We start from the raw sequence: 24,741 nt of genomic DNA on the forward strand, positions 1-24,741 counted from the left end.
TTGCACACTTGCACACTCACAAGGAAGTCAGCTTGTGAAGCTGTGTATTGGGTATAATATCTTTATGTTATTAAGTCCTCAGTTTGGCACATACATACACTTGCATGCAATGCCGTTAACGACATGGACCCTAGCGTCCCTAATTTCTGGGCTCATAAGAGGTGAACATTCTGCGAAAATAGGTGAACATTCGCCAGAAATCACAGGCTCACCATTAGTACCGCAACTCAAGGCGTTGTCAGGTTGTAGTTCGGCTCTTTTCGCCTAGGAGACAGCATGAAGGAGTGGACCAAGTACAGATCCCTGGGGGACCTCAGTGAATGAACTACATAGTATATACTGTACATACCGTACTACAAGATAGAGGATAAGTGGGTCTAAAGCCCAAGTTTGAACATTAGGAGGATAATTAACTTAACACACACAGACGTTAATGCAATGCTCAAACTAATTTCTTACTTAGAAAATAAATGTAGCAGTGACGCCCACGTAGCAGAGGACATTGCATTAACATCATTTCACAAAGGATAATCCTTCCCCTGTTTGGTAACAATCACCATGGCGATAGGTAGGCATAACGTCAAAGCAGTGTCTGATCTCTGTACTAAATCTCTGATCAAGATCGGGGTCCCTCGGTTTACCTCAAACAGGAACATAAAACATGTTATTGGTGCACACAATCTGTCTTTAATTTTCTTTTTGGAACATTGAATGTAACTAATAAATAGTACAGTACAAAACAAAAAGTAGGCTATAATGTTTTTAAAAGTGAAAAAAGCGGATTATGTCAAACATTAATGAGAGGCTGAAAGTAAAAACAATGAATGTAACAGTATTAATATGAATGTTAATTTGAAGTTGCAATGTTGGCTGCAGCAGACATCACCATGGTTCTCAATCTGTCAAAAAAAGGGGATATTATGATAAAATATGGCAAAACCAATAATTGATCATTTAATTAACATTATTGTTAATAAAAAATAAAAAAGGTAATTGTTTTAGCTTTTTTTAATTTAACCTTTACCATTTATAGTGTAAATAGTACAGTATAGTTAATGCAAGGCTTGTGTCACTGTCAACTTAAAAATTGTTCAAAAGCTAAATAATTCATTGTAGTTTGCGGTTGCCCATTGACCAATAGGTCAATGTTTTCAGTTTGTTGGTGTCTTTAATTCAATAGCTACATATTGTCAGGACCCGCAATGTGTTTTGGACCCAAATGCAGAACTCAATTAAAAGTTGCATCAGGAAACCCAGGAGGACTCTTTAATGAGTTGACGACTTTACTTTAAAATAAACAATAATAATCACAAACAGAAGTACGCCACAGTCCACAGGGCAAAACTCCGGACACTACAGGGCAGGAGAATGAGAATGCACAGGGACCCGGAAAAAAGGAACATGACACTATACTAATGATCCAGCACAGTCACTGAGCAGTCACAGGCCGCCATCTTAAATAGTCTGAGGCTCATTGGTCAACTAGGCACAGGTGAGTCCACTCTAGGAATCAGAGGCCCAGGAGGAGAGGAGAGGATAGAGGGGAGGGGCTGGGGAGAAAAGGAGGAATGCACACTGGGCAAAGTCACTCACTCACCACCACCACCACCACCACCACAGGGCAATGGCACAGTACAGGGACAGAGGCAGGCAGTACAGGGGCATAGTGTGACTGTGACACATGATATAATGCATGATGATTCCACATTAAAAAAGTGCCAGAAATAGCACTATATGGATCTTTAGCATGTAATCGGGAAACCTCTTTTGTTGCTCGAGTCTATAGCACCTACGTTGAAAGTGGTACAGTATACTGTATATAGGCTACTGTATCAACTTTCTCAAATGGTATTATATACAGTAGAACCATTAGAGGTGCCTAAATTAAGTTGAAGGACCACTAGAGTACATCTAAACTTCTAAAGAACCACACAGGGACTTAACAGGTCCAATATAGGCTATTATTGTGTGTGTGTGTGTGTGTGTGTGTGTGTGTGTGTGTGTGTGTGTGTGTGTGTGTGTGGTGTGTGTGTGTGTGTGTGTGTGTGTGTGTGTGTGTGTGTGTGCGTGCGTGCGTGTGTGTGTGTGTGTGTGTGTGTGTGTGTGTGTGTGTACAATATAAAAAGCAGCACCACCTCCTGCTAGAGTGATACACTGTATGTCTGTCTGTCTGTCTGTCTGTCTGTCTGTGCTTTCATTTCACACAGGCCAGTGCTTCTCAACGTGGGGTAAGGGGACCTCCAGGGGTCCTTAAGGGGGTTCCAGGGGGTCCCCAGCAATAGCAGTTAATATAGCATAAAAATCAGTTGAACCACTTGAACCATATTTACTCACCGCCACTCTCGCAGATGAAGTTGAGTGTCTCCCTGGTGTTCACGGGGGACCAATCATAGGGACATTGTTTGTCCATCGCTGCACTCGTCCCACACTCCCTCGGGGGCTCAGCATTCAGGAGCCCGAATTCACTGCAGCTGTAGGAGAGGCCACTGAGCCAGTACCAGAAGTCCAGAGTGCAGGTGTAGTGCAGGCCCAGCCACACACTAGCAGTGGTTGCATTTTGGGCTTCCTTCTGCACACACCTCAGCATGTTCTCATCGTCATCGTTGATCGAGACCAGCTCAAAGTGGTGTTCCCTGCAGTAGTTGACTGCCTCTGCCCAGGTCTTGTTTTCATTGACCAGGACTAATGGTGGACAGTCAACTGTAGAAGACAGAAGGACACACACACACACGCGCACGCACGCACGCACGCACGCACGCACAAACGCACACACACACACACACACACACACACATTGGCCCGGTTTCCCAAAGGACACCTCTTAAGCCCACCACACACCGTCTGCGAACGCCACGCGTCAAAACAGCCGCCTCCGTTATTTTCAATGAACCTATCCCACACCGGCGGCGTGCGACGCGCATTCACGCCTCGCCTGACGCTCCGATACTGTTCTATTTTTCAGGCGTTGCTGCGCACCCGGTGTGTGTTGGGCTTTACACAAGAGGTATGGTGTTGCACATGCTCAGATGCCCTCTAGGCTGCACATGAAGCCTGTGTGCGGCCTAATTGGCTGCATGACAGCCAATCAAACACTATGTCCTTTTTTGAGAAACACTGTCAAACACAGCAACATAGAAATACACAACCTGTCCTAGACCATACCTGTCCTCATTGCGCACGTAAGGCCTCCTGCATGAATACACAAACCTGTTTCCCTAAAGCCTCTTTAGTCTACACACACCTGTAGACATGTGGCAGTATTTAAACCATTCGCAGAGAAATTAGTGGTGACTTTCTTCATCTCATTTAAATATAAAAACTTTGAAATTAAGGCCTACTTCAGCATCAAAGAAATTAAATTCGATTAAAAAAGTGAAGAGAGCCTACTGTCAGCTGTCCAGCAGTCCAAATATTATTAAATTAAATTTCAGAATGGTAGACCTGAGGCCTACCATACCAGGCCTGAGGCCTATACCATACCAGGTATACCATTGCGTGGCACATCTATGCACGGAATGTCTATGTTCACAGGCTTCATGTGCGGCCTAGAGGGCAACTGAGCATGTGCAACAACATACCTCTAACACCATGGTGTCCTTTGGGAAACTGGGCCATTGTGCGTTCATGAGAGCATCGCAAGACATTTAAGGAATATATTTGCTTATTGTAATTTGTGAGTCATGTCAATACTTGAAAATGTTATACGTTTTTGGTCAGTGGACATATGACAGACTACCAATAAGAAAATAAATGATACGTAGCCTGCGGAGTTCAGTCAGACATACTCGAGGGAGTTCATGCCGTGCTCAAAGGCGCATACTATACTCAAGGGGTTAACATGCTGAATTTCTATGTGGGTGTATAGGTGTGTGCAAGTGCACGTCATTCGCTGATGTGGCAGTCCAATTAGCCCGACCAATTGGGCGGGCTACTTAAGATCACTAGACTGTATGCTCTTCCTGCCTTCCTCTGCATATGGTTCCTGGTTGTTATGTGATGTTTATGTTATTTATGCTCCCATGGGGGTTTTATTGTATATCTATCTCCCTGCTCTTAATGTTGATGATGGTGTTTAATTGCGCCGAGCAGGGAGAAAATGCAGCAGAGCCGAACGCCAAGTCAAATATCATATGCACACTTGTATACTCATTCTATAATAAATATTGGTTATCTATTCGTGAGTTGTCTTTTTTTTTTATATATATTTTTTATCCCACGATTTTGTAACCCATTTTTCACCCCTGTGTCAATCATCTAATGTGATCCTGGGCTCTACACACCCTCCGCCAACCTGGGGAGAGCAACTGACTTAACTCATGCTTCCTTCATGCTTGAGTGTCCAAGTTGCGGATAACAATATAAATGTAATACACAATGTAATGTCGCTGGAACCTACCAGTCTTATTCTGGCACAGAAATGGACGGTCCAAGTCCATACAACTGTTGTCATTCCACTGTCCTTCCTTGTCGAAATTTGCTTCTACACATTTCTCTTCTACAGAACTCGGCTCATTTATAGCCCAATTGTCCCAATTGAAATCACTTCCATCAGACCAGTACCAACCTTTCTGACTGTCATCATGTCTATGTAAACCTATCCAGATCCATGCCCTATCCTTTATATCCTTCATCTGTCTAATATAACAATTGTCTTCGTCATCTGCAACTGTGGCCAGGTTGTCAAAATTTTCTCTGCAGTAGCACTGGGCATCAGTCCAGTTCATTTTCTCTTTAACAAAATGATACTGACGAATTCTGTTTCCACTCGGTTCACCACTGATCCCTGTTTTCAACAAGCAAGATAGACATACAAGCAACACAATTAAATGGACTGTATTAACTATAGTACAGTTATGGACATTATTATTATATAACGACAAATTTATACAAAATGTCACAATGTAAACGGTTGCCCGACCAACCAAAGGAAGATACTGACCTGAGACCAGCAGGAGTAGGCCAACAAGGTATTTCATTGCTGTTGAATTCACATAGAGAAGGCATTTTTATTGACGACTGTTTTGCTGTCTTTTCCTGCTGTCCAATTCTATCTGAATGATTGAACTGCTTATTTACAGTATAGGCTTACTGTGTTTTTGGCCTGTCCCCGTCCAAGAATTTATATAGTCGAATCTGAAAATGTCTCTCAGTCTAAAAATGTCCTTATACGACTAAGAGATTGTCAGTAGAATCAGACTCCCTTGATCGATAATAGTCGACTATTCGACTAATCGAGGCCAGCCCTACTGTGTTTTTACAATAAAAAATAACTAAATAAGAGAAATCCACAATGGCTCATATAACACATCAAATGCAATGCATAAAGATGCAGCCATTGAACCAAATAAAAACAAATGAATATACCCACATGTAAATATATCTACCCATGTAATCATTTGGCAGATACTCTAAAGTGAACTTTCGCATGAAAGTGCAACTCATCAATTGTACATCGATGTAAGTGAACAGAATGGAAATCTCAACATTTAACGTATATTGCATAGTTACTACTGTAAGTCTACAGTATATTACTATGTTTTAATGGCATAGAATCCTTACCTTCCATCATAAAACAATGTCGTGTTCTCATGTGGCTCTGCCTCACACAATGGTTAACCTGTAGGCTAGCCTACCTTTAAACTTCATTCCGCATATCTTTTCCGAGCAACATATTTGCATATGAAAATTTAATCTCCCTGTAACTCATTTGTATGTACTCATTTGCTATGTATTTGTACAGTATTTATTGTAGGCTTGCCAAGTCAACATGAGGCCAGTTGGTTCCTTTCTAATCTCAATGACTGACTACAGACTGTAGAATTTATAGTTTTTGGTTCCATTGTATTCCTACAGGCTAGGCCAGGGGTGCATGGGCAACTTAATTTTTATTTTTTAATATATGTTTATTGGTAGTAGTTTTCAACAGTGTAGTACAGTTTGAACATTCCATTTTTTTTCTCCCTCCCCCCATCCCTCCCCCCACAGTTATCGTCATTATTAAACAATATAAAAAATAACAATTGAGTACAGACATACAAAAAACAACCATGTATATTTGACATATAATATGAACAGTAGGAAACAAAAATAATAATTTAAGCACAGATAACAAAAACAATATAAATAACAAAAAATAAACTAAAATAAAACAAAACAAATACAATTATGAGTTGGGTTATTTGAGTTCAAAAGAGTAACAAGTTATGTTGGAAAATATTGTGTTGAATCGGAACGTTGTCATACAGCCCCCTCTATACAGAGTTCTATCGTTATGAGGAAGCAAAAAAACACACAGTATTGGTTCAATTATAGTCTGTCGGAAGTACCCTCAGATTCTCAAAGTAGGTAATGAATGGTTGCCAGCTAGAAAATAACCTTCCTGTTGAACCTCTAATTGTTTCCAATTTTAAAAATCCCATAATATCCTTAAGCCACATAGCTAAGGGGGAGTTGGGGATTTCCACCCCAACAATATTCTACGTCTTGCTATCAGCGAGGCAAATGCTACCATATTAGTCTGGGTTAGAAGTTCAAAATCTGATGGTACCCCAAAAATAGCGATCTGGGGTGACGGCTCCAAACGAACTTCAAATATATCAGACAAGATCTCAAATATTTTAGTCCAATAATGTACCAACTTGGGGCAAGACCAGAACATGTGTGTGTGATTAGCTGGTGAGAAAGCACATCTATCACATCTATCATCAATTCCAGGATATATTGTAGCAAGTTTAGATTTGCAGTGTATTTGTGTTGAGGGTTCTCAATTATGTGTCTTGGTTGCATCTGTGTTCTGATAATTAAGCTTGTTGGTTACACCTGTTTGTGAGTGAGAGAGGGCAGAAGTCTCATTACACTGAAGGAGAGTGCACTGTGCAGATCACTGAGAGAGAGAGAGAGAGAGAGAGAGAGAGAGCTCTGTGCACAAGGAAGAAAGCAAAGTAGACCAGAAGAAGTAAAGTAAACTTAGAAGTGAAGTGAACAAAGTTTAATTTAAAATGTCAATAGATATTGGAATGTCATTCAAGGGAAACCGTTTAAATGTGAGGTTGTATATGCCAATTGTTTTTCTTGGCCTAATGTGTACCTAATGTCTCTCTTATGTTGTTCTTATACAGCTGAGCTGGATGCCATCACCACTCTCATCTTAAACTTCTTCCTCTGTTCATATGCACTCATAAACTTTAGCTGCTTTCATGCATCAATCACCAACTCTCCTGGTGAGTCAGAAAGAAAAAAATATCATGTTTGTTTGGCTGTGTGACCTCTGTGTCTCCCTTGGTCAAGACGGCTTTGAAATCACACCAGAGCCTCAAGTCTAGTGTTGTCTTTGCCTCCTGTCGCCCCCTATAGGCTGGAGACCGTCATTTCAATACTACAGTAAATGGAGCGCTCTGTTTGGTGCTGTGATCTCAGTTGTATTGATGTTCCTGTTGAAATGGTGGGCAGCTCTAACAACCTTCTGCATCATCTTCTTTCTGCTTGGATTTGTCACCTACAACAAACCCAGTGAGTCACCGATGACCCTACTTTAATTGGTTGATGTAAATAGTTGATTCCGACATTCCGTTAGATGTTGTCAAGTTGTGACCCACACATCTTTGATGTCTTTATTCTAGGCCTAGCTAGGGTCTATTGTCAATCTCTATGAATGGTAAATTATCCATTTATATAGACCCATTCTCCTAAGTGCTTTACATCACCCAGTCGCACACATTCACAGACTGACGGGGCAGAAACTAGGCGAGGCACCATCCTGTCAAGTGTCTTGCTCAAGAACACTTGAAGATCCGGCCATTGACCCGGGAACCTTCCGAATCCAAAACTCCCTTGTTCTCACTGTTGCGTTCTCATTGTTCTCACCCCCCCCCCTTCCCCCCCTCTCTCTTCTTGTGTTTGACCCCACAGAGGTGAACTGGGGTACGTCAGTCCAGGCGGGTACATACAACATGGCTTTGTTGTATTCCGTCTCACTCTCAGGGGTGGAGGATCACGTCAAGAACTTCAGGTGAGGGCCCACAAGAACAACATGTCACGTTACAGTATTTAACGGGCATCCTGTGGCATTTAGTAGGCCGCTCAGAGAGCTCAGACAGTGTTCAGTGTTGTTATAATGTATACCTTGAAACACAACTGCCACTGTGTCTTCTTTATATTACGGTACCTAGAAGTTAGAATTCTAGAACTGTCATATTCTGTTGATGATTCTTCTCACTGACACTGACATAGTTTGTTTTTTCATACAATCTACCAGTTTCAAACTATATGTTTTTCTCTATTATGTCTGTGGACCCCTTCCAGACCCCAGTGCCTGGTTTTAACTGGGCCCCCAAACCAACGCCCGGCCCTGGTGGACTTTGTTGGCTCCTTCACCAAGAACATAAGCCTGATGATCTGTGGACACATTCTCATGGTCAGACACGACAGACAGTCTCTGTCTCTCTTGAAAAACATAAAGAAATTCAATTTGAAATATTGTTCAAAAATGGTGGTGGACCAAACAAATGTATGGTTGTTTTGCCGCTGGTACAAGTGCCTATGTCCACAAGATGGTTGTTTCTTGTGTTGTTTCTTACTTGATTATTTAGTTGAACCATAAAACTCACTGCACTGTATTGTTTTTCTTTGGATGGCATGCAAACACATAGCTCTGAATGTCTAAGACGGGGAAGGGAGTGCTCGATTTGTAAGTGATAAGCAATTCCATCGCCTACTCAGACGGTGCGCCCATTGACATGCAAGCTCATTTGCTACTTGACGTGGGCACCTGGATTGTTATTAAACCGTGCACAAATGCCAGACTTTGAGTGAAACAAAATGAGCCCTCCTTTCTGAATGCCATCCTAGGAAAAAGTCTGTAGAAATAATCCTGAACGAAGAAATCTCTGTTGAATGATGTGTCCCTGCTCCTCCTTCACTCGTTTAGGACCAGGGAGGACAGACTATCCTCCAGCACACAGCAGACAGTTTGGTGAAATGGTTAAACAAGAGGAAGGTGCGCTCGTTTTATGCACCCTTTGCTAGCGACTGTCTCGGGAGCCAAGCTCGACATTTGCTTCAGGTATACCCCAGTAAGAAGAGAGGTCATTATATCTGTACTGTGCTCTATATGATAAGGTGTGCAATGTCTAAAATTCAATTCTGTCATTTGTTCTTTCTTCTATACTATAGGCTTCTGGTCTTGGAAAGCTGAGGCCCAACACTCTGGTTCTGGGCTTTAAGACCAACTGGAGAGAATGTTCTCCTGAGAGCCTGGATGACTACATCAAGACTATATAGTGAGTACACAGATATTAGATACAGTTATTAATACAACAAAAAACAATAAACAACCACAAGCTAATTGCTATTTTGTTTAGTGACTCTAGTTTGTGACTGCATGAGTTTAATTGTTCTTTCTGCAGTGATACATTTGACTCCAACTGTCTGTGTCTGCTGAGGATGATGGACGGACTGGATATCTCTGAGCAGTTTGACTGCAAAGGCAAGAACCCCCTATGTCCTCACTCCTCATACGTGTGTGAATATCCTGTTGCCGGTGTTGTACAGTGTCATATACTCTCAATCATATTTTACTCTGAATATAGAAAGGTTTTCTAAGGCCTTTGTGCTATTTTCAGTCATACAGTATGACTTTAAACCCCATTCACTTGCATACATCTCACTATTGGCGTCACTACGACTTGACTGGTTTCAGTTCATCAGCAATTCAACAATCTTGAGCTAATTGAAGTAACATTCCAAAAAGGTTAAAATCCTAAGCCTTCTGTTTATGTCATAATAATCTATAGTCAAGTGTACATGACAAAATATAACATTGATTCATCACTAATTGCTATGCCTACAAGTAGGCTACTGTATATTATGAGTAGACTACACTCTCAAAGCATAAGTACAAGTGCTTAATTGATGATGACAGATTGACAGATCCTGTTGTTATCCAATAGATCAAATGTAGAACAAGATACGGGGTGCATTATTTGCACATCAACTGGGAGACAATGACATATTGACCATTGTCCTCGAACTTAAGCCTGATTTATATTCAGCTGCACACAGGTGTCGCACACCGAAATGAGCTGACCTACAAGCACGCAACGTGTGAGGTTGTATAACTCAGGCAGCTAGGCAAATGATGTGAACTTGTTCAGGCTGCTGTGTTACTGAAGCCGTATACATTTCATTCAAATCAGAACCCAAATGAAGGTGGTTGATGACGGCCTTTCGGGCAGACAGATATTCAGATTTAATGTTGTTGTCTTGTCCACAGACACTACACACTGTTTGCTTGTCCATATAAGTTATATAGACAGATGCTTTGATGTCTGCTATTGCATTTACTTTGTAGCACTTGTTTTTCTTAGCACTGTATCTAACTAAGTACGTGTACTTAAGTACATTTATGGCGAGGTATGTTTTATGTTACTAGAGTATTTCTAATTTTCAATACTTATACTTTTACTTCTACTCCACTATCAGGATGATTTTAGATTTTACATACATACTGTACATACTGTATAGACAATACTGTAGATATACCACTATCTACAGTTGAATAAAAGCAGGAATGTCATCAGTGTAATGTTTGATGTGCTCTCCAGTGAACCAGGCCTTTGAGCCTGATGAGCCTGCAGAACACAAGGACCACTGTTCCCCTGACAGGAGCTCAGGTGAGCTTACGCCTTTGATGCTAATTAGATGATTTGAGGCATTTTGTTCCAAAAATGTGTTTTTCAAAAATCCACCTATTGGTGGCGCTATAACAGGCCAATGTCAAAAGGGTGGGATATATTCCTCAGCCTAGTAGGAAAGTGTGCGAAAGATTGCACATAAATTGCACGCTGTGTTCATGTTTAGAGGCTTTTTGTTCAAAACGGGCCAATCCTGCAAACTTTGAAAGCCAATGTACGATGGAATATGAAATATCGGACAGATGACTATAGAGATACTGTGTAACGATTTGCTGGATTTTTGGACAAAATCCGGAGGAGTAATGACAATACATGTGTTTTACAAAAGTCGGCCTCCTGGTGGCACTATAAAAGGCAGATGTGAAAAATGCAGGTCAAAGGTTTGTCCTTGGCCTCTAGGCCAACATTCAATTTAGGTTTCTACAGGGACACTCACCCTGAACGGTTCTTGTGACCCTCTGAATTGATCAATATTACAGTTAATGAACACAAGTTAATGTATTTCCTGGTGCATAGAAAATCCGGTTTACTCAAATGAACTGACGTTTATGTTCATTTTCAGGATGATTTCACTGCTAAAGAGGTTCCGACATTCATCATGTAATGATGGACAGCGAGAAACCCCCTCACGCCAAAAAGTATGCCCATTGTTGACGTTTCCTATATACTGATGGTTTCAGGCTACACAGCTGCTCAGATCTACAAGCTTGTAGATCTGCCTTTTTTTTTGCTATTTATGAAATGTCTTGATTTTTATTTTTTCTGAAATGTATTGAAAATGTTCACCTATGACATGCCCAAAACCTTTCACCAGCCACAGTGAAAGGGGTCCATAGCAGAGGAGAAATGCAGTAAAGTGTTTTGTGTGTGTGTGTGTGTGTGGTGTTTGAGGAAGACATGGCTCTGTTCAGACTGCAGGATGAAGAAGACAGTGGTGTTCCAGAGCTGAGACAACGTTGTCCTTGGAAGCTGGAGGCCTTCAGACTCAAGGTGTGTCTGTTTGACTGTCTGTGTCCACATAATGTCCATGTACAAAAAATGAGATTGTTTGGGTTAAACCAAAAGGAAAATGTTAAAAGGTATTGTAATAGTAAACATTGCTAGAGTGTTTGTTCAGTAACAGCAGTTCCCCAGTCTATCCAGCTCTTTAATAAACACTAAGTACATTCCAGGTGGGTTGCAACATTTCTGCCATCAATCATGCCAATCAGGAGAAAGTACCCATTTTGTCAGCTTAATTTTAGCATTGTTCCAGTTCCAATTTTGTCTGCTCATTTCTGTCTGGCATCACTTCCAATTTCACTTGCTTACAGTAATCTGAATCCTGTCTGAGTTCTCTATCCCGATTGGATAAAAATGTTATCCCATTTACAAGTACAATATGTGTTTAATAAAAAGCTGGAGAGATCGACACTCCTGTTACTGACAAACACTAGTCTATAGCAATGCGACTGAGTACTATATCATAAGCCATTTAACACTTTTTTTTGTTAGGCATCAGTATAAAGTGTCATTTCAATCACATCATATATACAAAATTGTTATTTAGATATACATGGAATGACAGCCTTTTATAACAATTCTGATTAAATTGCCTTGCCCACTATTTAACACTTATTTTAACCAAAGGGAATCACTTACCCCATCTTTAAACTAAAAACTAGAACTGTAAATGATCAAAGTCAGTGTCATATCCATTTCCTTTGCAAATTATTAGGGTTTCTTCGTGTTGCTATTCTTGGGAGAATATTCAACTGAAATATCAGATCTACAAACTCAGGTATTTACAGTACACAATACTTGTGAGCTTGCAGATCACTACGTTCAGGGAAGATATTGTGGGGGAAAGGTGTTTTGGGGGTTCTTTAAAACAAACATGACCAATTTCAGTATTGCTTCAGTAGGCCTACTTTGTTGTCTAAAATTAAATACAAAAATATCTACCCTTTGGCCTTTGTCCAGTCTGAGAGGAAGGTGAGGCTGAATGAACTAATCCAGAGGAATTCACAACAAGCTGCTCTCGTCCTAGTGTGAGTATCATAAAAGTGGTCTTGTATTCTTACTGTATCTAATCAGAATCATTAAAAACAATCTAATTCACATACTGTACATTTATTATAAAGTATACAAACTACAGCTAAAAGGTATATGTAAGGATAAGATTAAGCAAAACTGGGTGTGTACGCGCTCACGCACGCACTTCTGTATAGGCTCCACACAGTCCAATAAACAAATATGTACTGGCTCTCTAGAACTGATATAGGTAGCTCTAATGAATTTCATTTAGAGCTATGTTACTCTCAACACCATTATAAACTGTACTTTTTGGCCAAAAGGGGATTTTGTTTCCACCGGAACAAAAATACTTTGTTACTCCACTGTGCCTTCTACCGATATTCACCAGAGAATTGCCTCATAGAGAATATTTTTCCTCTGGTGAAAATAAATCCCTTTCTGGCCAAAAAGTACAGTTTATACGTGTGGTGGGGGGCTCAGAGTGCGTCCACTAAGGAAAGTAGGCTTTCTAATGACACGACCTGCCTTTGTTTTGGTGAGTAGCAAAAACGTTCTTTTTATTTACGCTAAAGAGAGGCTGGTGCTGGTCTGCATTCATGCGAGCGGTGGAAGTTGAGAGTAACATAGCTCTAAATGAAACACATTAGAGCTATGGACCAGAGCTAGGCCAGGTGCATTTCCATGGAAAATGGAAATGTTTGCTAGAGATTGGAGATTTTACAGTATATGCAAACAATTGTACTGTCTATATGCAAAGTACTGTTGTATACTGTACAGTGTACATCAACATGCCACTCAACTCTGCCTTCCGTGTCATCAGTCACTCCTAATGTAGACATGGCCTGAAAATAGGATTTAAGGCCCGACGTCGACATTTAAAAAATGTCTTCTAAATGACAATTATTGAAGAAGAATACAGAAGAAGAATACAGTCCATGCAGTATAATAATTGCAGTTGCAGAATGACAGTTCGTGACATTTGAGGAGCGTGGGACAGCTTTTGCCTCACAGTAAGACTTGACCATTGTTGCTTGCAAAGTTTTGCAAACATAAACAAAGCTTCTTGAATGTTGAATGTGTGGTGAATCTTATATATACCCACAGGAGCCTTCCAGTGCCCCAGAGTAGTGACTGTCCCAGTGCTCTCTACATGCAACCAACAGAACACTAATACTATCTCTCTCTCTCTGTTTCTGGCACCCCTACTGGTACTCATAGTCATACTGGTGCTCATGGCCACATAGGTAGGTGAACGTGTTAACGTCACATAGCTGTTCCTTGGAGTGGTTGCACCACTGAAAAAAAAAATATAGCCTATTTATGGAAATTATTTGATTTAGAATTTTATTTTATTCATGAAAAACTTTAGAAAAATGTTGGAATTATTTTCAGGTTAAAATGAATTGATCAAATGTTGTGATGTTTCTTTTGTTTAAACTTTTCTTTTTTTTTAAATAATATGCATTGCATAAATGTAATGAAATCGCAACCCATACAAATTGGTCCAGTGCTCAAGACAGACACAGAACATGGATTGAAATGCTTGTTCTGAGGTTTCGGGTTGTTGGCACGGTCAGCATTGTAGCAATTCTACCGGCAAAGACAACAGCACAGGCGCTTGCAGACAAGTGGGGGGCTCAGAATACCTTAGAAAATACAAGAGTAAGAAGAAAGAAACGTCATTTTGACGAGCTGTGTGAAGATGAGCGACTATCCAATGCAGAAAGCTATTTCAGAGTTAATATTTTCACTGCCAATCTGGACATAATCAACCAGCTGTTCCAAATATTTATTAGTATGCGTGAGACCTCTCTCATGTTTGAGGCTCTGCACCCCATGACCCTCCAGCATGCATGGCGACGATGAGCTATATGAAAAGGCAAAACGTCTATCTGACCACTATACAACAGGGACCTAGCAAATGACTTTCCCACTCAACTCCTGTCAATCAGGGTCTGTTTTAAAGAAGAGATTGCTAAGGAGTCCTCAGTGTTCCAACTTGCAAAAATGCTGTTTGTGGATCATCTGTCTGTCCGCTTCATACCGTTGCACCTTGTCAGTGCGGAGAGCGCTCTCTGTGGTGCTGAAACCTTTTTTCCTGTTGTATTCCACTATTCCAGGAATTTCCAGAATTGTAAGGTGTGAGAGATGGGATCTGTCACGGGGCAGCCCGTGCCCTTAGACAATATCAAGGACCTTGCAAATAAACCACACAGTTACAGCTGGACTTGAAGTAACGGTTTTATATATATTGTACACATGACATTTTTTGGTTTTCAATGGTTGAAAGAGTTTAAATGTTTATTTGTATTTATTGACACTGAGGTTGCGTTGGTATGTCTGTCACCTGTCTCCCCTCTGCAGTGCTGGCACTCCTCTCTAGATTGGAGGGTGCCAAGTACTGTAGAGGAGGAGGGGTGTTTGTTCCTGTCTGTATTATGTTTGGTCTTGTTTATGTTAGGTTCTCTAAATGAATTGGACCTGTGAAATAGTTGAGTGTTTGTATATCTTGTATTCCTTTAATGAATATAGTAATGTGGAAGAATTACTCATATAGTTAGCCGTGTGGCTAATGACGACTTACTTAATTAGAGGATGGTACACTCACCTCAGACCAATAGACTCATTTCACAGACTCCAGAGTGAGCAGAGGGAGAGAGCACCAGTGTGTGTGTGTGTGTGTGTTTGCACCAGACCACACGGTATGAAATGTTTGACTGTTTATGTGACTCTTATTATGTTTGTACTCTTATTGATTAAGCAGTGTTAAAGCCTGTGACATTTGCATTTGTAGTGAACTTTTAGTGACTGAAGTTGTCTATTGTCTACAGTGCCTGTCCGTCACACTATGTGTAAATGTGACCATCGGTGACTGTTGATGTGCCCTGAGGTTCAAGTTGGTTATGCTTATGCAGCCCTTTAGCACCCTCGATACGCGGAGTGAGGTATACATGATTATTTATTTGTCAAGTTTCCATTTGGAGTATATCATTCATGATTGTATTTGTTTGGTTTTCGTTTGGTTGTGGTACTTTTGGTTATTGTGCATTTTCCTTGTCTTATAATTGAAATGACTTGAGTTTTGTATCACTGTATTTATAATTAACCACAGATTTTAGTAGTGAAACTATGAGATTATTCGATTGTAACTGTATTTATTCTATATCCTTATAGTTTTCACGGTGTTGGAACAATAAACACACCCGTCGAGACCACCCAAACTTGTCATTCTTTCATCAATCTAGGGGCAGCTACAATCAAACTGTTGCAGTCATCATCAATCACCATCGACAAACAACTACAAGTGAGTAAACAACAAGACGCCCAAGTCCCAAAGTGTGAGCACGTTGTTAAACCGTATATCTCTCGTGATAAAAGAAAGAAAGGCATATTGTCCCTACATTCAAGTTGAAATCTTTACTCTGAAGCCCACCACACACCGGCTGCGTCGCGCGGCAGACACAGCCGCCTCCATTATTTTCAATGAACCTATCGCACACCGGCTCCGTCCGCTGCGTCGCGCCGCCGCAGACGGTTGCAGACGGGCTTGATACGGACACAAGTATTGAAATTGGATCGATTGGAAGGATCTAACCATAATGGATGTGTCACGCTATTGAAGCTAATGAAATGAGCGATACCATACGTATGAATGAACGCGCAGAGCGCGACATTTAATGTGGATTGGAATGAATTGATGTCGCTATTAAGCAAGCTTTGTGCAACGCTAAGTTTGGATCTGGAAAATAAGCGCTGCTGTTGTATTCTAAATACGGACGTCACGTCACGTTTTGCTGATGTCTGTAAATGAAGCGGATGAATTACTCCAGTATGAAAGAGGCCTGTTCGTGTGTTTGCTAATACAAAAACAGCTTAATTGATATAAGCATCAAAGCAATATTTTAAGTACTTTTTATTAGCAAGTGCATTCCATAGCGCTGGACCACACATGGACATCATAAACCTGCGACGGGAACAGTTCCTATGTAGTAAAAGATTATATGAAAGAAATAAAATATTTAACTGGTTTATATTTTACAATTTTAGTTATAGATGGCAAGTATAATGTTAAGGAATATTTGTCTTATTAGCCAGAGATCCTTTTAAAATGTTTCTATTACTGTGAGTGGTATGGTCAGCTTCTGATGTCTTTCTTTCTTTCTTTCTAGATGTAGATGGAGATGACCGTAGATGCTGCTGGAACACTGAACCTGGTCTCCTATGTGTGAACCACCCCATTCTGGCTGCTAAGATGTCCATGTGGACATTATCAGTGTTTGTATAGAGAGAAGCATGGCTGAAGAGCTTTGCATATCAGTCGTTTCTTGCTGCTGCCAAAGTCAAATTGTGATATCTGTTGTGTTTAGTTCATGGCCGCTTATGAGATGTAGATATAAGTACACCTGACTGGTGGAATAGCCTTGTGATACATACTGGGTGTGCTCTTTGGTCGTTCACAAAACAAACAAACAAAAGCTTCACAAAATGCCACAAACTCACTAAAAGCTGCGCAAAAATCACACAAATCAAGGGATGTCCGACAGTCAGTGTTGGATATTGTCCAACTCCTAATTGCCGATATCAATAGATACCGATATATATATATATATATATATATATATATATATATATATATATATATTATATGCAGGCTTTTTCCAGTGGTGGAAACATAACTCAAACTTTTTACTTAAATAAAAGTAGGCAATACTGCAATATATAATACTCCGTTACAATTCAACATGTACTCGAGTAAAGGTACAAAGGTTTTGGTATAAAATGTACTTAAAATACCAAAAGTAATTATTAATAATTACTCATTATGCAAAATGTCTCATCTAAAATTATCTAATCTCTCATCTCAAGTTTTCAAATGTATAAAAATATTTTGAAAATAGCAGATCTACAAGCTCACATGTGTCATATTGTGAGCTTGTAGATGTTTTTAATGTAAAAGAATAAATAAAGTAAAATTAAGGGTTAGGGTTATTCATTTTAATGCCTTTATCGGCCGATAATATCGGACATCCCTAACAAACATATATCAAACGTGTCAATACATTTCAAAGAATGCCACAAGTGGCACTAAAACTTCACCAATAAATAAAGAAACATCCACATGTTCCATAAATGAAATGCCACAAAGGTTTGCCGAAAAAAATGAAGAAATTACAAAAAATAAGTTTCTTAAACATCTTCTGCCGTATGTCCATAGAACTTCAGCTCTGTTGCAGCAAGCCAGTACAATGTGTCATTGTCTAGGTCACCTAAGCCACGATCACCATTCGGTGGCCGGTATTTGGGGCTGATGGTTATTGCGTTCCACAGTCCGTAGTGGATCCTCGCATTCACAGTGGGCACTGTCCGAGATGTCACTTCTGCTTTGAGGGTTGTCCACTCCTTGCAGGGGCGGTGCTGGCAAAGAACATATTTGGGGTCCTCAATGTATTCCACTGGTCCCTCTGTCTTGCCTTCACCCAGGATGCCTTGGAGGTGTCAGCTGGTGTTGTGTGGAGCATTTCCTGGGCCTGTGTGGCAAAGGGGCACCGTGACTTTATGCGTGTGTGTGTGTGTGTGTGTGTGTGTGTGTGTGTGTGTGTGTTGTGGCAAAGGGCACCGTGACTTGATGCACGTGTGCTGTGGTGTCTCTGACGACCTTGTGGAGGAGGTGGCTGGGATTCACTCAGCTGTGCCTTCCCGGTGAGGGCTAGCGTGGCTGCTTCTCGTCTGATCTCTGTTGGAGTGATTCCAGCGAGGGCAGGCAGTTGTTTGTTTTGGGGTGGCCCATCCGGTGTTGAGGGCTGCATCCAGCTTCTTGACGTGAGGGCTACGGCTCCAGACTGGGGCACAGTACTCGGGTTGTCTGCATAGCCATACTTGATGTTGTTGCAGGGAGGTCGTGGATTTGTAGATGTTGAACAGCATCATTCAGTGCCAGCACTGACCCCCTATGGGACGCCATTCTTGAGCTTTCTCACCCTGCTGCCTCGGTCGTTACTGGTGTGGAACCGAAAAGCTTCACAAACATGCCAAAAAATGATTTCTAGTTTTTAAACCTTAACTAGTTTATTTTCTAATTTGTTTTTACTTCTGTTTTGTGAAGCAACTTTGGGTACCTTGAAAAGTGCTATATAAATTGTATGTATTATTAAAAATAAATAAAAATGGACAGACACAGAAATTTTCGCCACACAGACATCACAAATTCCTATTGGCGGCAGCAACAAGTGAGTGATGTGCAAAGCTCTTCAGCCATTCATAGACTATAACCACCATGTCTTCCTTCCAGATGCTGCGATCGAGGCTCAACCGGCGCCCATACAGGTGGATATCTGCAGTTCTCGCTGTCCATGGAATGGTATGGTCAGCTTCTGTTTTAAATGTTCTCTATACATTTTGTGTATGATGTGAAAGTACACAATGTCTCTTGGTCACTTTAATTAATCTTTTGTTCTTTCTTTGTCAGGGTGGATGCGTCGTGGAAGGACAGAGATCCGTTCCAAAGCTTCCCTCCCGGGGGTTTCCTCTGCGAACTTCTGATGAGCTGTGAGTAGGAATATTTCTTTGTTTCTGAGGATGGATATCTGCTTTTGTACTGTGATGGCACGAAGTATAGCATGGCAGTATGATGCCTCTTAGTGGCACTGGTTGAATGTCTGTCAGCTCTCCAAGCTAATCAAAGTCTTAATGACACTTTTGAACCACTTCAACCCCAGCATCCCTATTCTGGGGGGGAGCGTTCAGCAAAAATAGCAGATCTACAAGCTCACACCGCGTTGCAACATGTTTGTTGTAGATCTGCTATTTTTGGCAAATCAATCTGTGTAGAGTGAAATCGGAGCATATACCAAATGCTCTCTTTAAAGGTCTGTTTTATCATATATATATATATATATATATATATATATATATATATATATATATATATATATATAGAGGGTTTAAGTGGTTCTGAATTTGCAGCTCAACAAAAGCTGCAAAATATTGTCTTTCTTTCTTAGGCCGGAGATCTGGGTAGATGCCGGAGGACTTCGGACCTGGGCCTGCCAGGTGAGGAACCGCACAGTAAGAACTCTATAGTAAAAAAAGATCCTACTCAGTCTGCTTCTCATAGGAGGACTGTGCTGTTCAGAAACTCATCCACCAGTGACATCATCGTTAGGCAGATTCTTTTTAAACAATATTTATTTACAAAAATGTTTAGATTTTTATTATCGTGAGAACGATGGCTTCCATTTTTGCATTGCAACTTTTCAGGACTAGAAAGCCTGCCGTTTCTAATAGCTTGGAATCCTTATCGATGATGTCACTGGTGGACGGGTTTCTGAACTGCCCACAGTCCTATGAGACACCAAAAAAATGGTAGCCATTATTAGTGAGGACTAGTATAATGAAGATAGGTTGAAAAGTGGTGAAGTGGTCCTTTAAACGTTGATTACTGCAAGTGATATGTTTAGCTTCTGTTTTAAAATTTCTCTATAAATAAAAGTTTGATGTAGGACTAGGCTATATATATATATATATATATATATAATATATATCTGGCTCTTGGTCACTCTAATCAATCTTTATTTCTTTGTTAGGATGGAGATCGTGGGAGACGTCGCTGGAACGCCACTGCTGGACAGGGTACACGCACACACACACACACACACACACACATGCACACACAGAGCAAAGCTAATTTGGTGTGTTTTTTTTCTTTTCTTTCTTTGTTAGAATGGAGATATCGATAGACGAGCTGATGTTCCCGGACAGAGATCCGTTCCAAAGCCCCCCCCCCCCCCCCCCCCCCGGGGGCTTCCTCAGAGGACTCTGATGAGCTGTGAGTAGGAATAGTTCTTTCTTGTTTCTGAGGATGGATAACTGCTTTTGTACTGTTATGGCACGAAGAATGGCATCATTTACTACAGTCATCCAAATGTTTTAAATATTTTATGATAAATCTAAATGACTCTGCACAATAGTTTGAGAGTCAATATCTCATCTGCTTTTAGAAGCACTTGAATAAAAAATGACAAAAGATGTTGAGGACTGTACATGTGTTGATGCCTCCTAGTGGCACTGTGGTTGAATGTCTGTCAGCCTTCCAAGCTAATCAAAGTCTTAAAACCCCAGCATCCCTATTCTGGGGGGAGCGTTCAGCAAAAAATAGCAGATCTACAAGCTCACACCGCGTTGCAACGTGTTGTGAGCTTGTAGAGCTAATGCTTTCTTCTTTCTCTCTCAGGATGGAAATGGCAGACGCAGCTGAAGCCTCTAGAGATCTGCAGGTCTGTCCATGGATGGATGGGAGGACGGAGATCTGGGTAGACGTCGCTGGAACGCCACTGCTGGACAGGGTACACGCACACACACACACACATGCACACACAGAGCAAAGCTAATTTGGTGTGTTTTTTTTTCTTTTCTTTCTTTGTTAGAATGGAGATATCGATAGACGAGCTGATGTTCCCGGACAGAGATCCGTTCCAAAGCTCCCCCCCCCGGGGGCTTCCTCAGAGGACTCTGATGAGCTGTGAGTAGGAATAGTTATGGCTTGTTTCTGAGGATGGATAACTGCTTTTGTACTGTTATGGCACGAAGAATGGCATCATTTACTACAGTCATCCAAATGTTTTAAATATTTTATGATAAATCTAAATGACTCTGCACAATAGTTTGAGAGTCAATATCTCATCTGCTTTTAGAAGCACTTGAATAAAAAATGACAAAAGATGTTGAGGACTGTACATGTGTTGATGCCTCCTAGTGGCACTGTGGTTGAATGTCTGTCAGCCTTCCAAGCTAATCAAAGTCTTAAGGACACTACCACTTCAACCCCAGCATCCCTATTCTGAGGGAGTGTTCAGCAAAAATAGCAGATCTACAAGCTCACACCGCGTTGCAACGTGTTGTGAGCTTGTAGAGCTAATGCTTTCTTCTTTCTCTCTCGGGATGGAAATGGCAGACGCAGCTGGAGCCTCTAGAGATCTGCAGGTCTGTCCATGGATGGATGGGAGGACGGAGATCTGGGTAGACGCTGGAGGACTTCGGACCTGGGCCTGGATGGATGGGAGGACAGAGGACGGAGATCTGGGTAGACGCTGGAGGACTTCGGACCTGGGCCTGGATGGATGGGAGGACAGAGGATGGAGATCTGGGTAGACGCTGGAGGACTTCCGACCTGGGCCTGGATGGATGGGAGGACAGAGGACGGAGATCTGTGTAGACGCTGGAGGACTTCGGACCTGGGCCTGGATGGATGGATGGGAGGACAGAGGACGGAGATCTGGGTAGACGCTGGAGGACTTCGGAGAGGAACTCAACAGTACGAACCGCTTTAGGGTTGGGGCTTTTTTATAGGCTTTATAGTAAAAAGCCAATAATCGTCCGTTGCCGATAATCGGTCAATCCCTATTCTTAAACGTTACTGTAAGTGCATGTGTATGTTGTGACAGGACACACACCCACACACACAGCAAAGCTAATTTGGGGTGCGTGTGTGTCTGTCTGTCTGTCTTTCGTTCTTTGTTAGAATGGAGATCTCAGCCGATGCCCGAGATCCGAAGCTTTCTCTGGGTGTTTCCGCTGAGGACTTCTGGGTCGCTGGGAGGCTCGGATGGAGCTGGAAGGTTCGGTAGACATCACTGGAACCCGTTTAGGCCTGTCGGAATTTGAGGTTTTATAATGGCCGATTTAATTGTTTCTCAAATAAATTACTAGTAACAATTTAATTGCGTCATAACATAACATTCTAAATAAAACTTTGGCTTTTGTAGGCTTTGTAAACAAAAAGCTGCACATGGCATAATTCAACAACTTTATACACTAAAAGAGAAGAAAATTACAAAGTGACACGTTTAGAGCTTGTAGATCGGTTGCTTCCATTATTTCTTTAAAATGTTTGACAATATATGAACATTTTCAACATGGAGACGATTATGACTAATCTCTAAAAAAGTATCTCAAATACTTGGCGATTAGGTAATTGTGACAGGCCTAAATCCTTCTAGTTGTGTTTTTTTATATCATGTTCTGTAATCAGTTAGGGTTGACTATAGACTTTTTTTAGGAACAAGATCATCATGCCGGTGAAGAGCACGTTTCTAGCCGATGGAGCAACTATTTCTGATCACCTTTGGAGTTACATCACAGCAAGGTAACTATACAACACACGCACACACACTATGATCATGACATGACATCAGCTTGTGACTGCAACTTGTTCCTGTTCGCAGATGACTCGGCACTGCTAGTCTCGGACAGGAACAAACTGCAGGTTGAAAAGGCCCTCAGCTCTGAACTCCTGTAGAATCTGCACCTGGCTCGCTGATAACAAACTATCTTTACACCTGGGAAAAACTGAATCCATTCTCTTTGGATCTAATAGTAATCTCAGCAAGGCAAATGGCTTCTTGGTTAGAGTTGGTGACAATGTTATCACACGTAAAGATGAAATTACCTACCTAGGTTCCATCCTGGAGGCTAATCTTTCCGGTGATAAAATGGCCACCAACGTAATCAAAAAAGTCAACCAAAGAACAAGATTCCTTTACAGGATCTCCTCACTGGTCAACAAAAACACCTTGAAGACCTTAACAGGAGCCCTCGTACAAGGTTTCTTTGACTATGCATGCACCTCCTGGTACCACAGCACCTCAAAGGCCCTTAAAACTAGGCTCCAGACCTCCCAAAACAAACTGGTCAGGCTCCTACTTGGCCTCACCCCCCGAACCTACCTCACTCCTGCCCACTTTGACAGGCTGGAATGGCTTAGGGTCGACGACAGAGTACAGCATCTTGCAATGGGTCTGGTCCACAAGATTCGATACACCACCAAGATACCCATGTACCTGTCTAGATACTTCCTTTATGTTAACGAAGTCCACACCCACAACACCAGAGGGAGTGCAACGAACCATGTACAACCCAGATTCGGCACAAACAAGGGACTAAATTATTTTCACTCCTATGCCACCAAAATGTGGAACGCCCTACCAACAGTCATTAAGACATGTGAATCCCTTGACTCCCTTTTTCCCCTCACTGTATAAGTTTATTTTCCCTTTTTACCTCCTTTATGATGAATTCCTGTTCTGTTTGACTATATAGAAGTGTCTTATTTGTACGTCTCTAAATGTATTCATAAATTGAACATGGTGGACCCTCTTGTAAACAAGTGTAATGCTTAATTGGGTCGTCCACTTACAGTTAACAGTCTTTGTATTGAGTTTGTGCTTGACATGTACTGTAATTCTGCAAACTGTTAATAAATATTTCAATCAATATTGTTTTATGAACAAAGTAGTAATGAGCATTTCTTTCTTTTCTTTAGGACGTTGCTGGTCTCCAGTGTGGCTCCATCTGGAGGTCACCAGGGTTCTGAGTCACTCAGATCCTGACTGGTAGTGGTGATATGTAGATGTGATCAATCAGGGCTCTAAACAATAAAATAATAAACCAATATAAATAACTAGATAATAATATAAATAAATGGATAAAACGAACGATAAAAAAATAGATTATAGTCAAATAAAAGTAAATTAAAATAGTAAAATAAAAGTAAATTAAAATTAGTAATACATAAAATAAAATTAGTAATAGCATAATAATGGATAAAATAAATATAATTAGTAATATAGACAATAATACATAAAATTAATTAAATTATCAATATAGTAATGCATAAAATTAGTAATAACAGTAATACATAAAATAAATAAATGCATAAAAAATAAAATTAGTAATAACAGTAATACATAAAACAAATACAATTTGTAATGCATGAAGTAAAATTAGTAATAACATAGTAATACATCAAATAAATACAATTCGTAATAGTTATACATAAAATTAGTAATAACATAGTAATATATATAAAATACAATTAATACATAAAATAAATTCAATTACTTTGTGTTGTTGTTATAGAATGACTTAAAAAAACAAACACAAAATATCAATCACATCTACATATCACAACCAGGCTATATTGCCAGCAGGCAGGTGGACTGTAGACTCACTACAGCTGTCACAATGTGGCATTTGTTTT

General features: G+C 40.7%; 1 protein-coding gene and 1 long non-coding RNA gene across 2 annotated transcripts; both read left to right on the forward strand.

The window, feature by feature from the left end:
* Nucleotides 1-3,588: 3,588 nt before the first annotated feature.
* LOC308335203 (solute carrier family 12 member 3-like) lies at nt 3,589-13,878 on the forward strand (the record flags this gene model as incomplete). The annotated part of the gene is made up of 12 exons (XM_080792215.1): nt 3,589-3,616; nt 7,119-7,220; nt 7,354-7,509; nt 7,909-8,008; nt 8,302-8,413; nt 8,927-9,061; nt 9,172-9,278; nt 9,405-9,484; nt 10,602-10,670; nt 11,587-11,681; nt 12,654-12,721; nt 13,812-13,878. 12 exons carry the CDS (start codon nt 3,589-3,591, stop codon nt 13,876-13,878), a joined length of 1,119 nt encoding a protein of 372 aa, XP_080648341.1.
* Nucleotides 13,879-18,943: 5,065 nt separating this feature from the next.
* LOC308334932 lies at nt 18,944-20,442 on the forward strand. The gene is made up of 4 exons (XR_013965941.1): nt 18,944-19,065; nt 19,174-19,253; nt 19,709-19,757; nt 20,291-20,442. It is a non-coding gene; the product is annotated as an uncharacterized lncRNA (long non-coding RNA).
* The last annotated feature ends 4,299 nt before the right edge of the window (nt 20,443-24,741 follow it).

The sequence above is a fragment of the Protomyctophum bolini genome (genome assembly GCF_963924005.1).
Source record: "Protomyctophum bolini genome assembly, chromosome: 20".
In the NCBI taxonomy this organism is placed as follows: Eukaryota; Metazoa; Chordata; class Actinopteri; order Myctophiformes; family Myctophidae; genus Protomyctophum; species Protomyctophum bolini.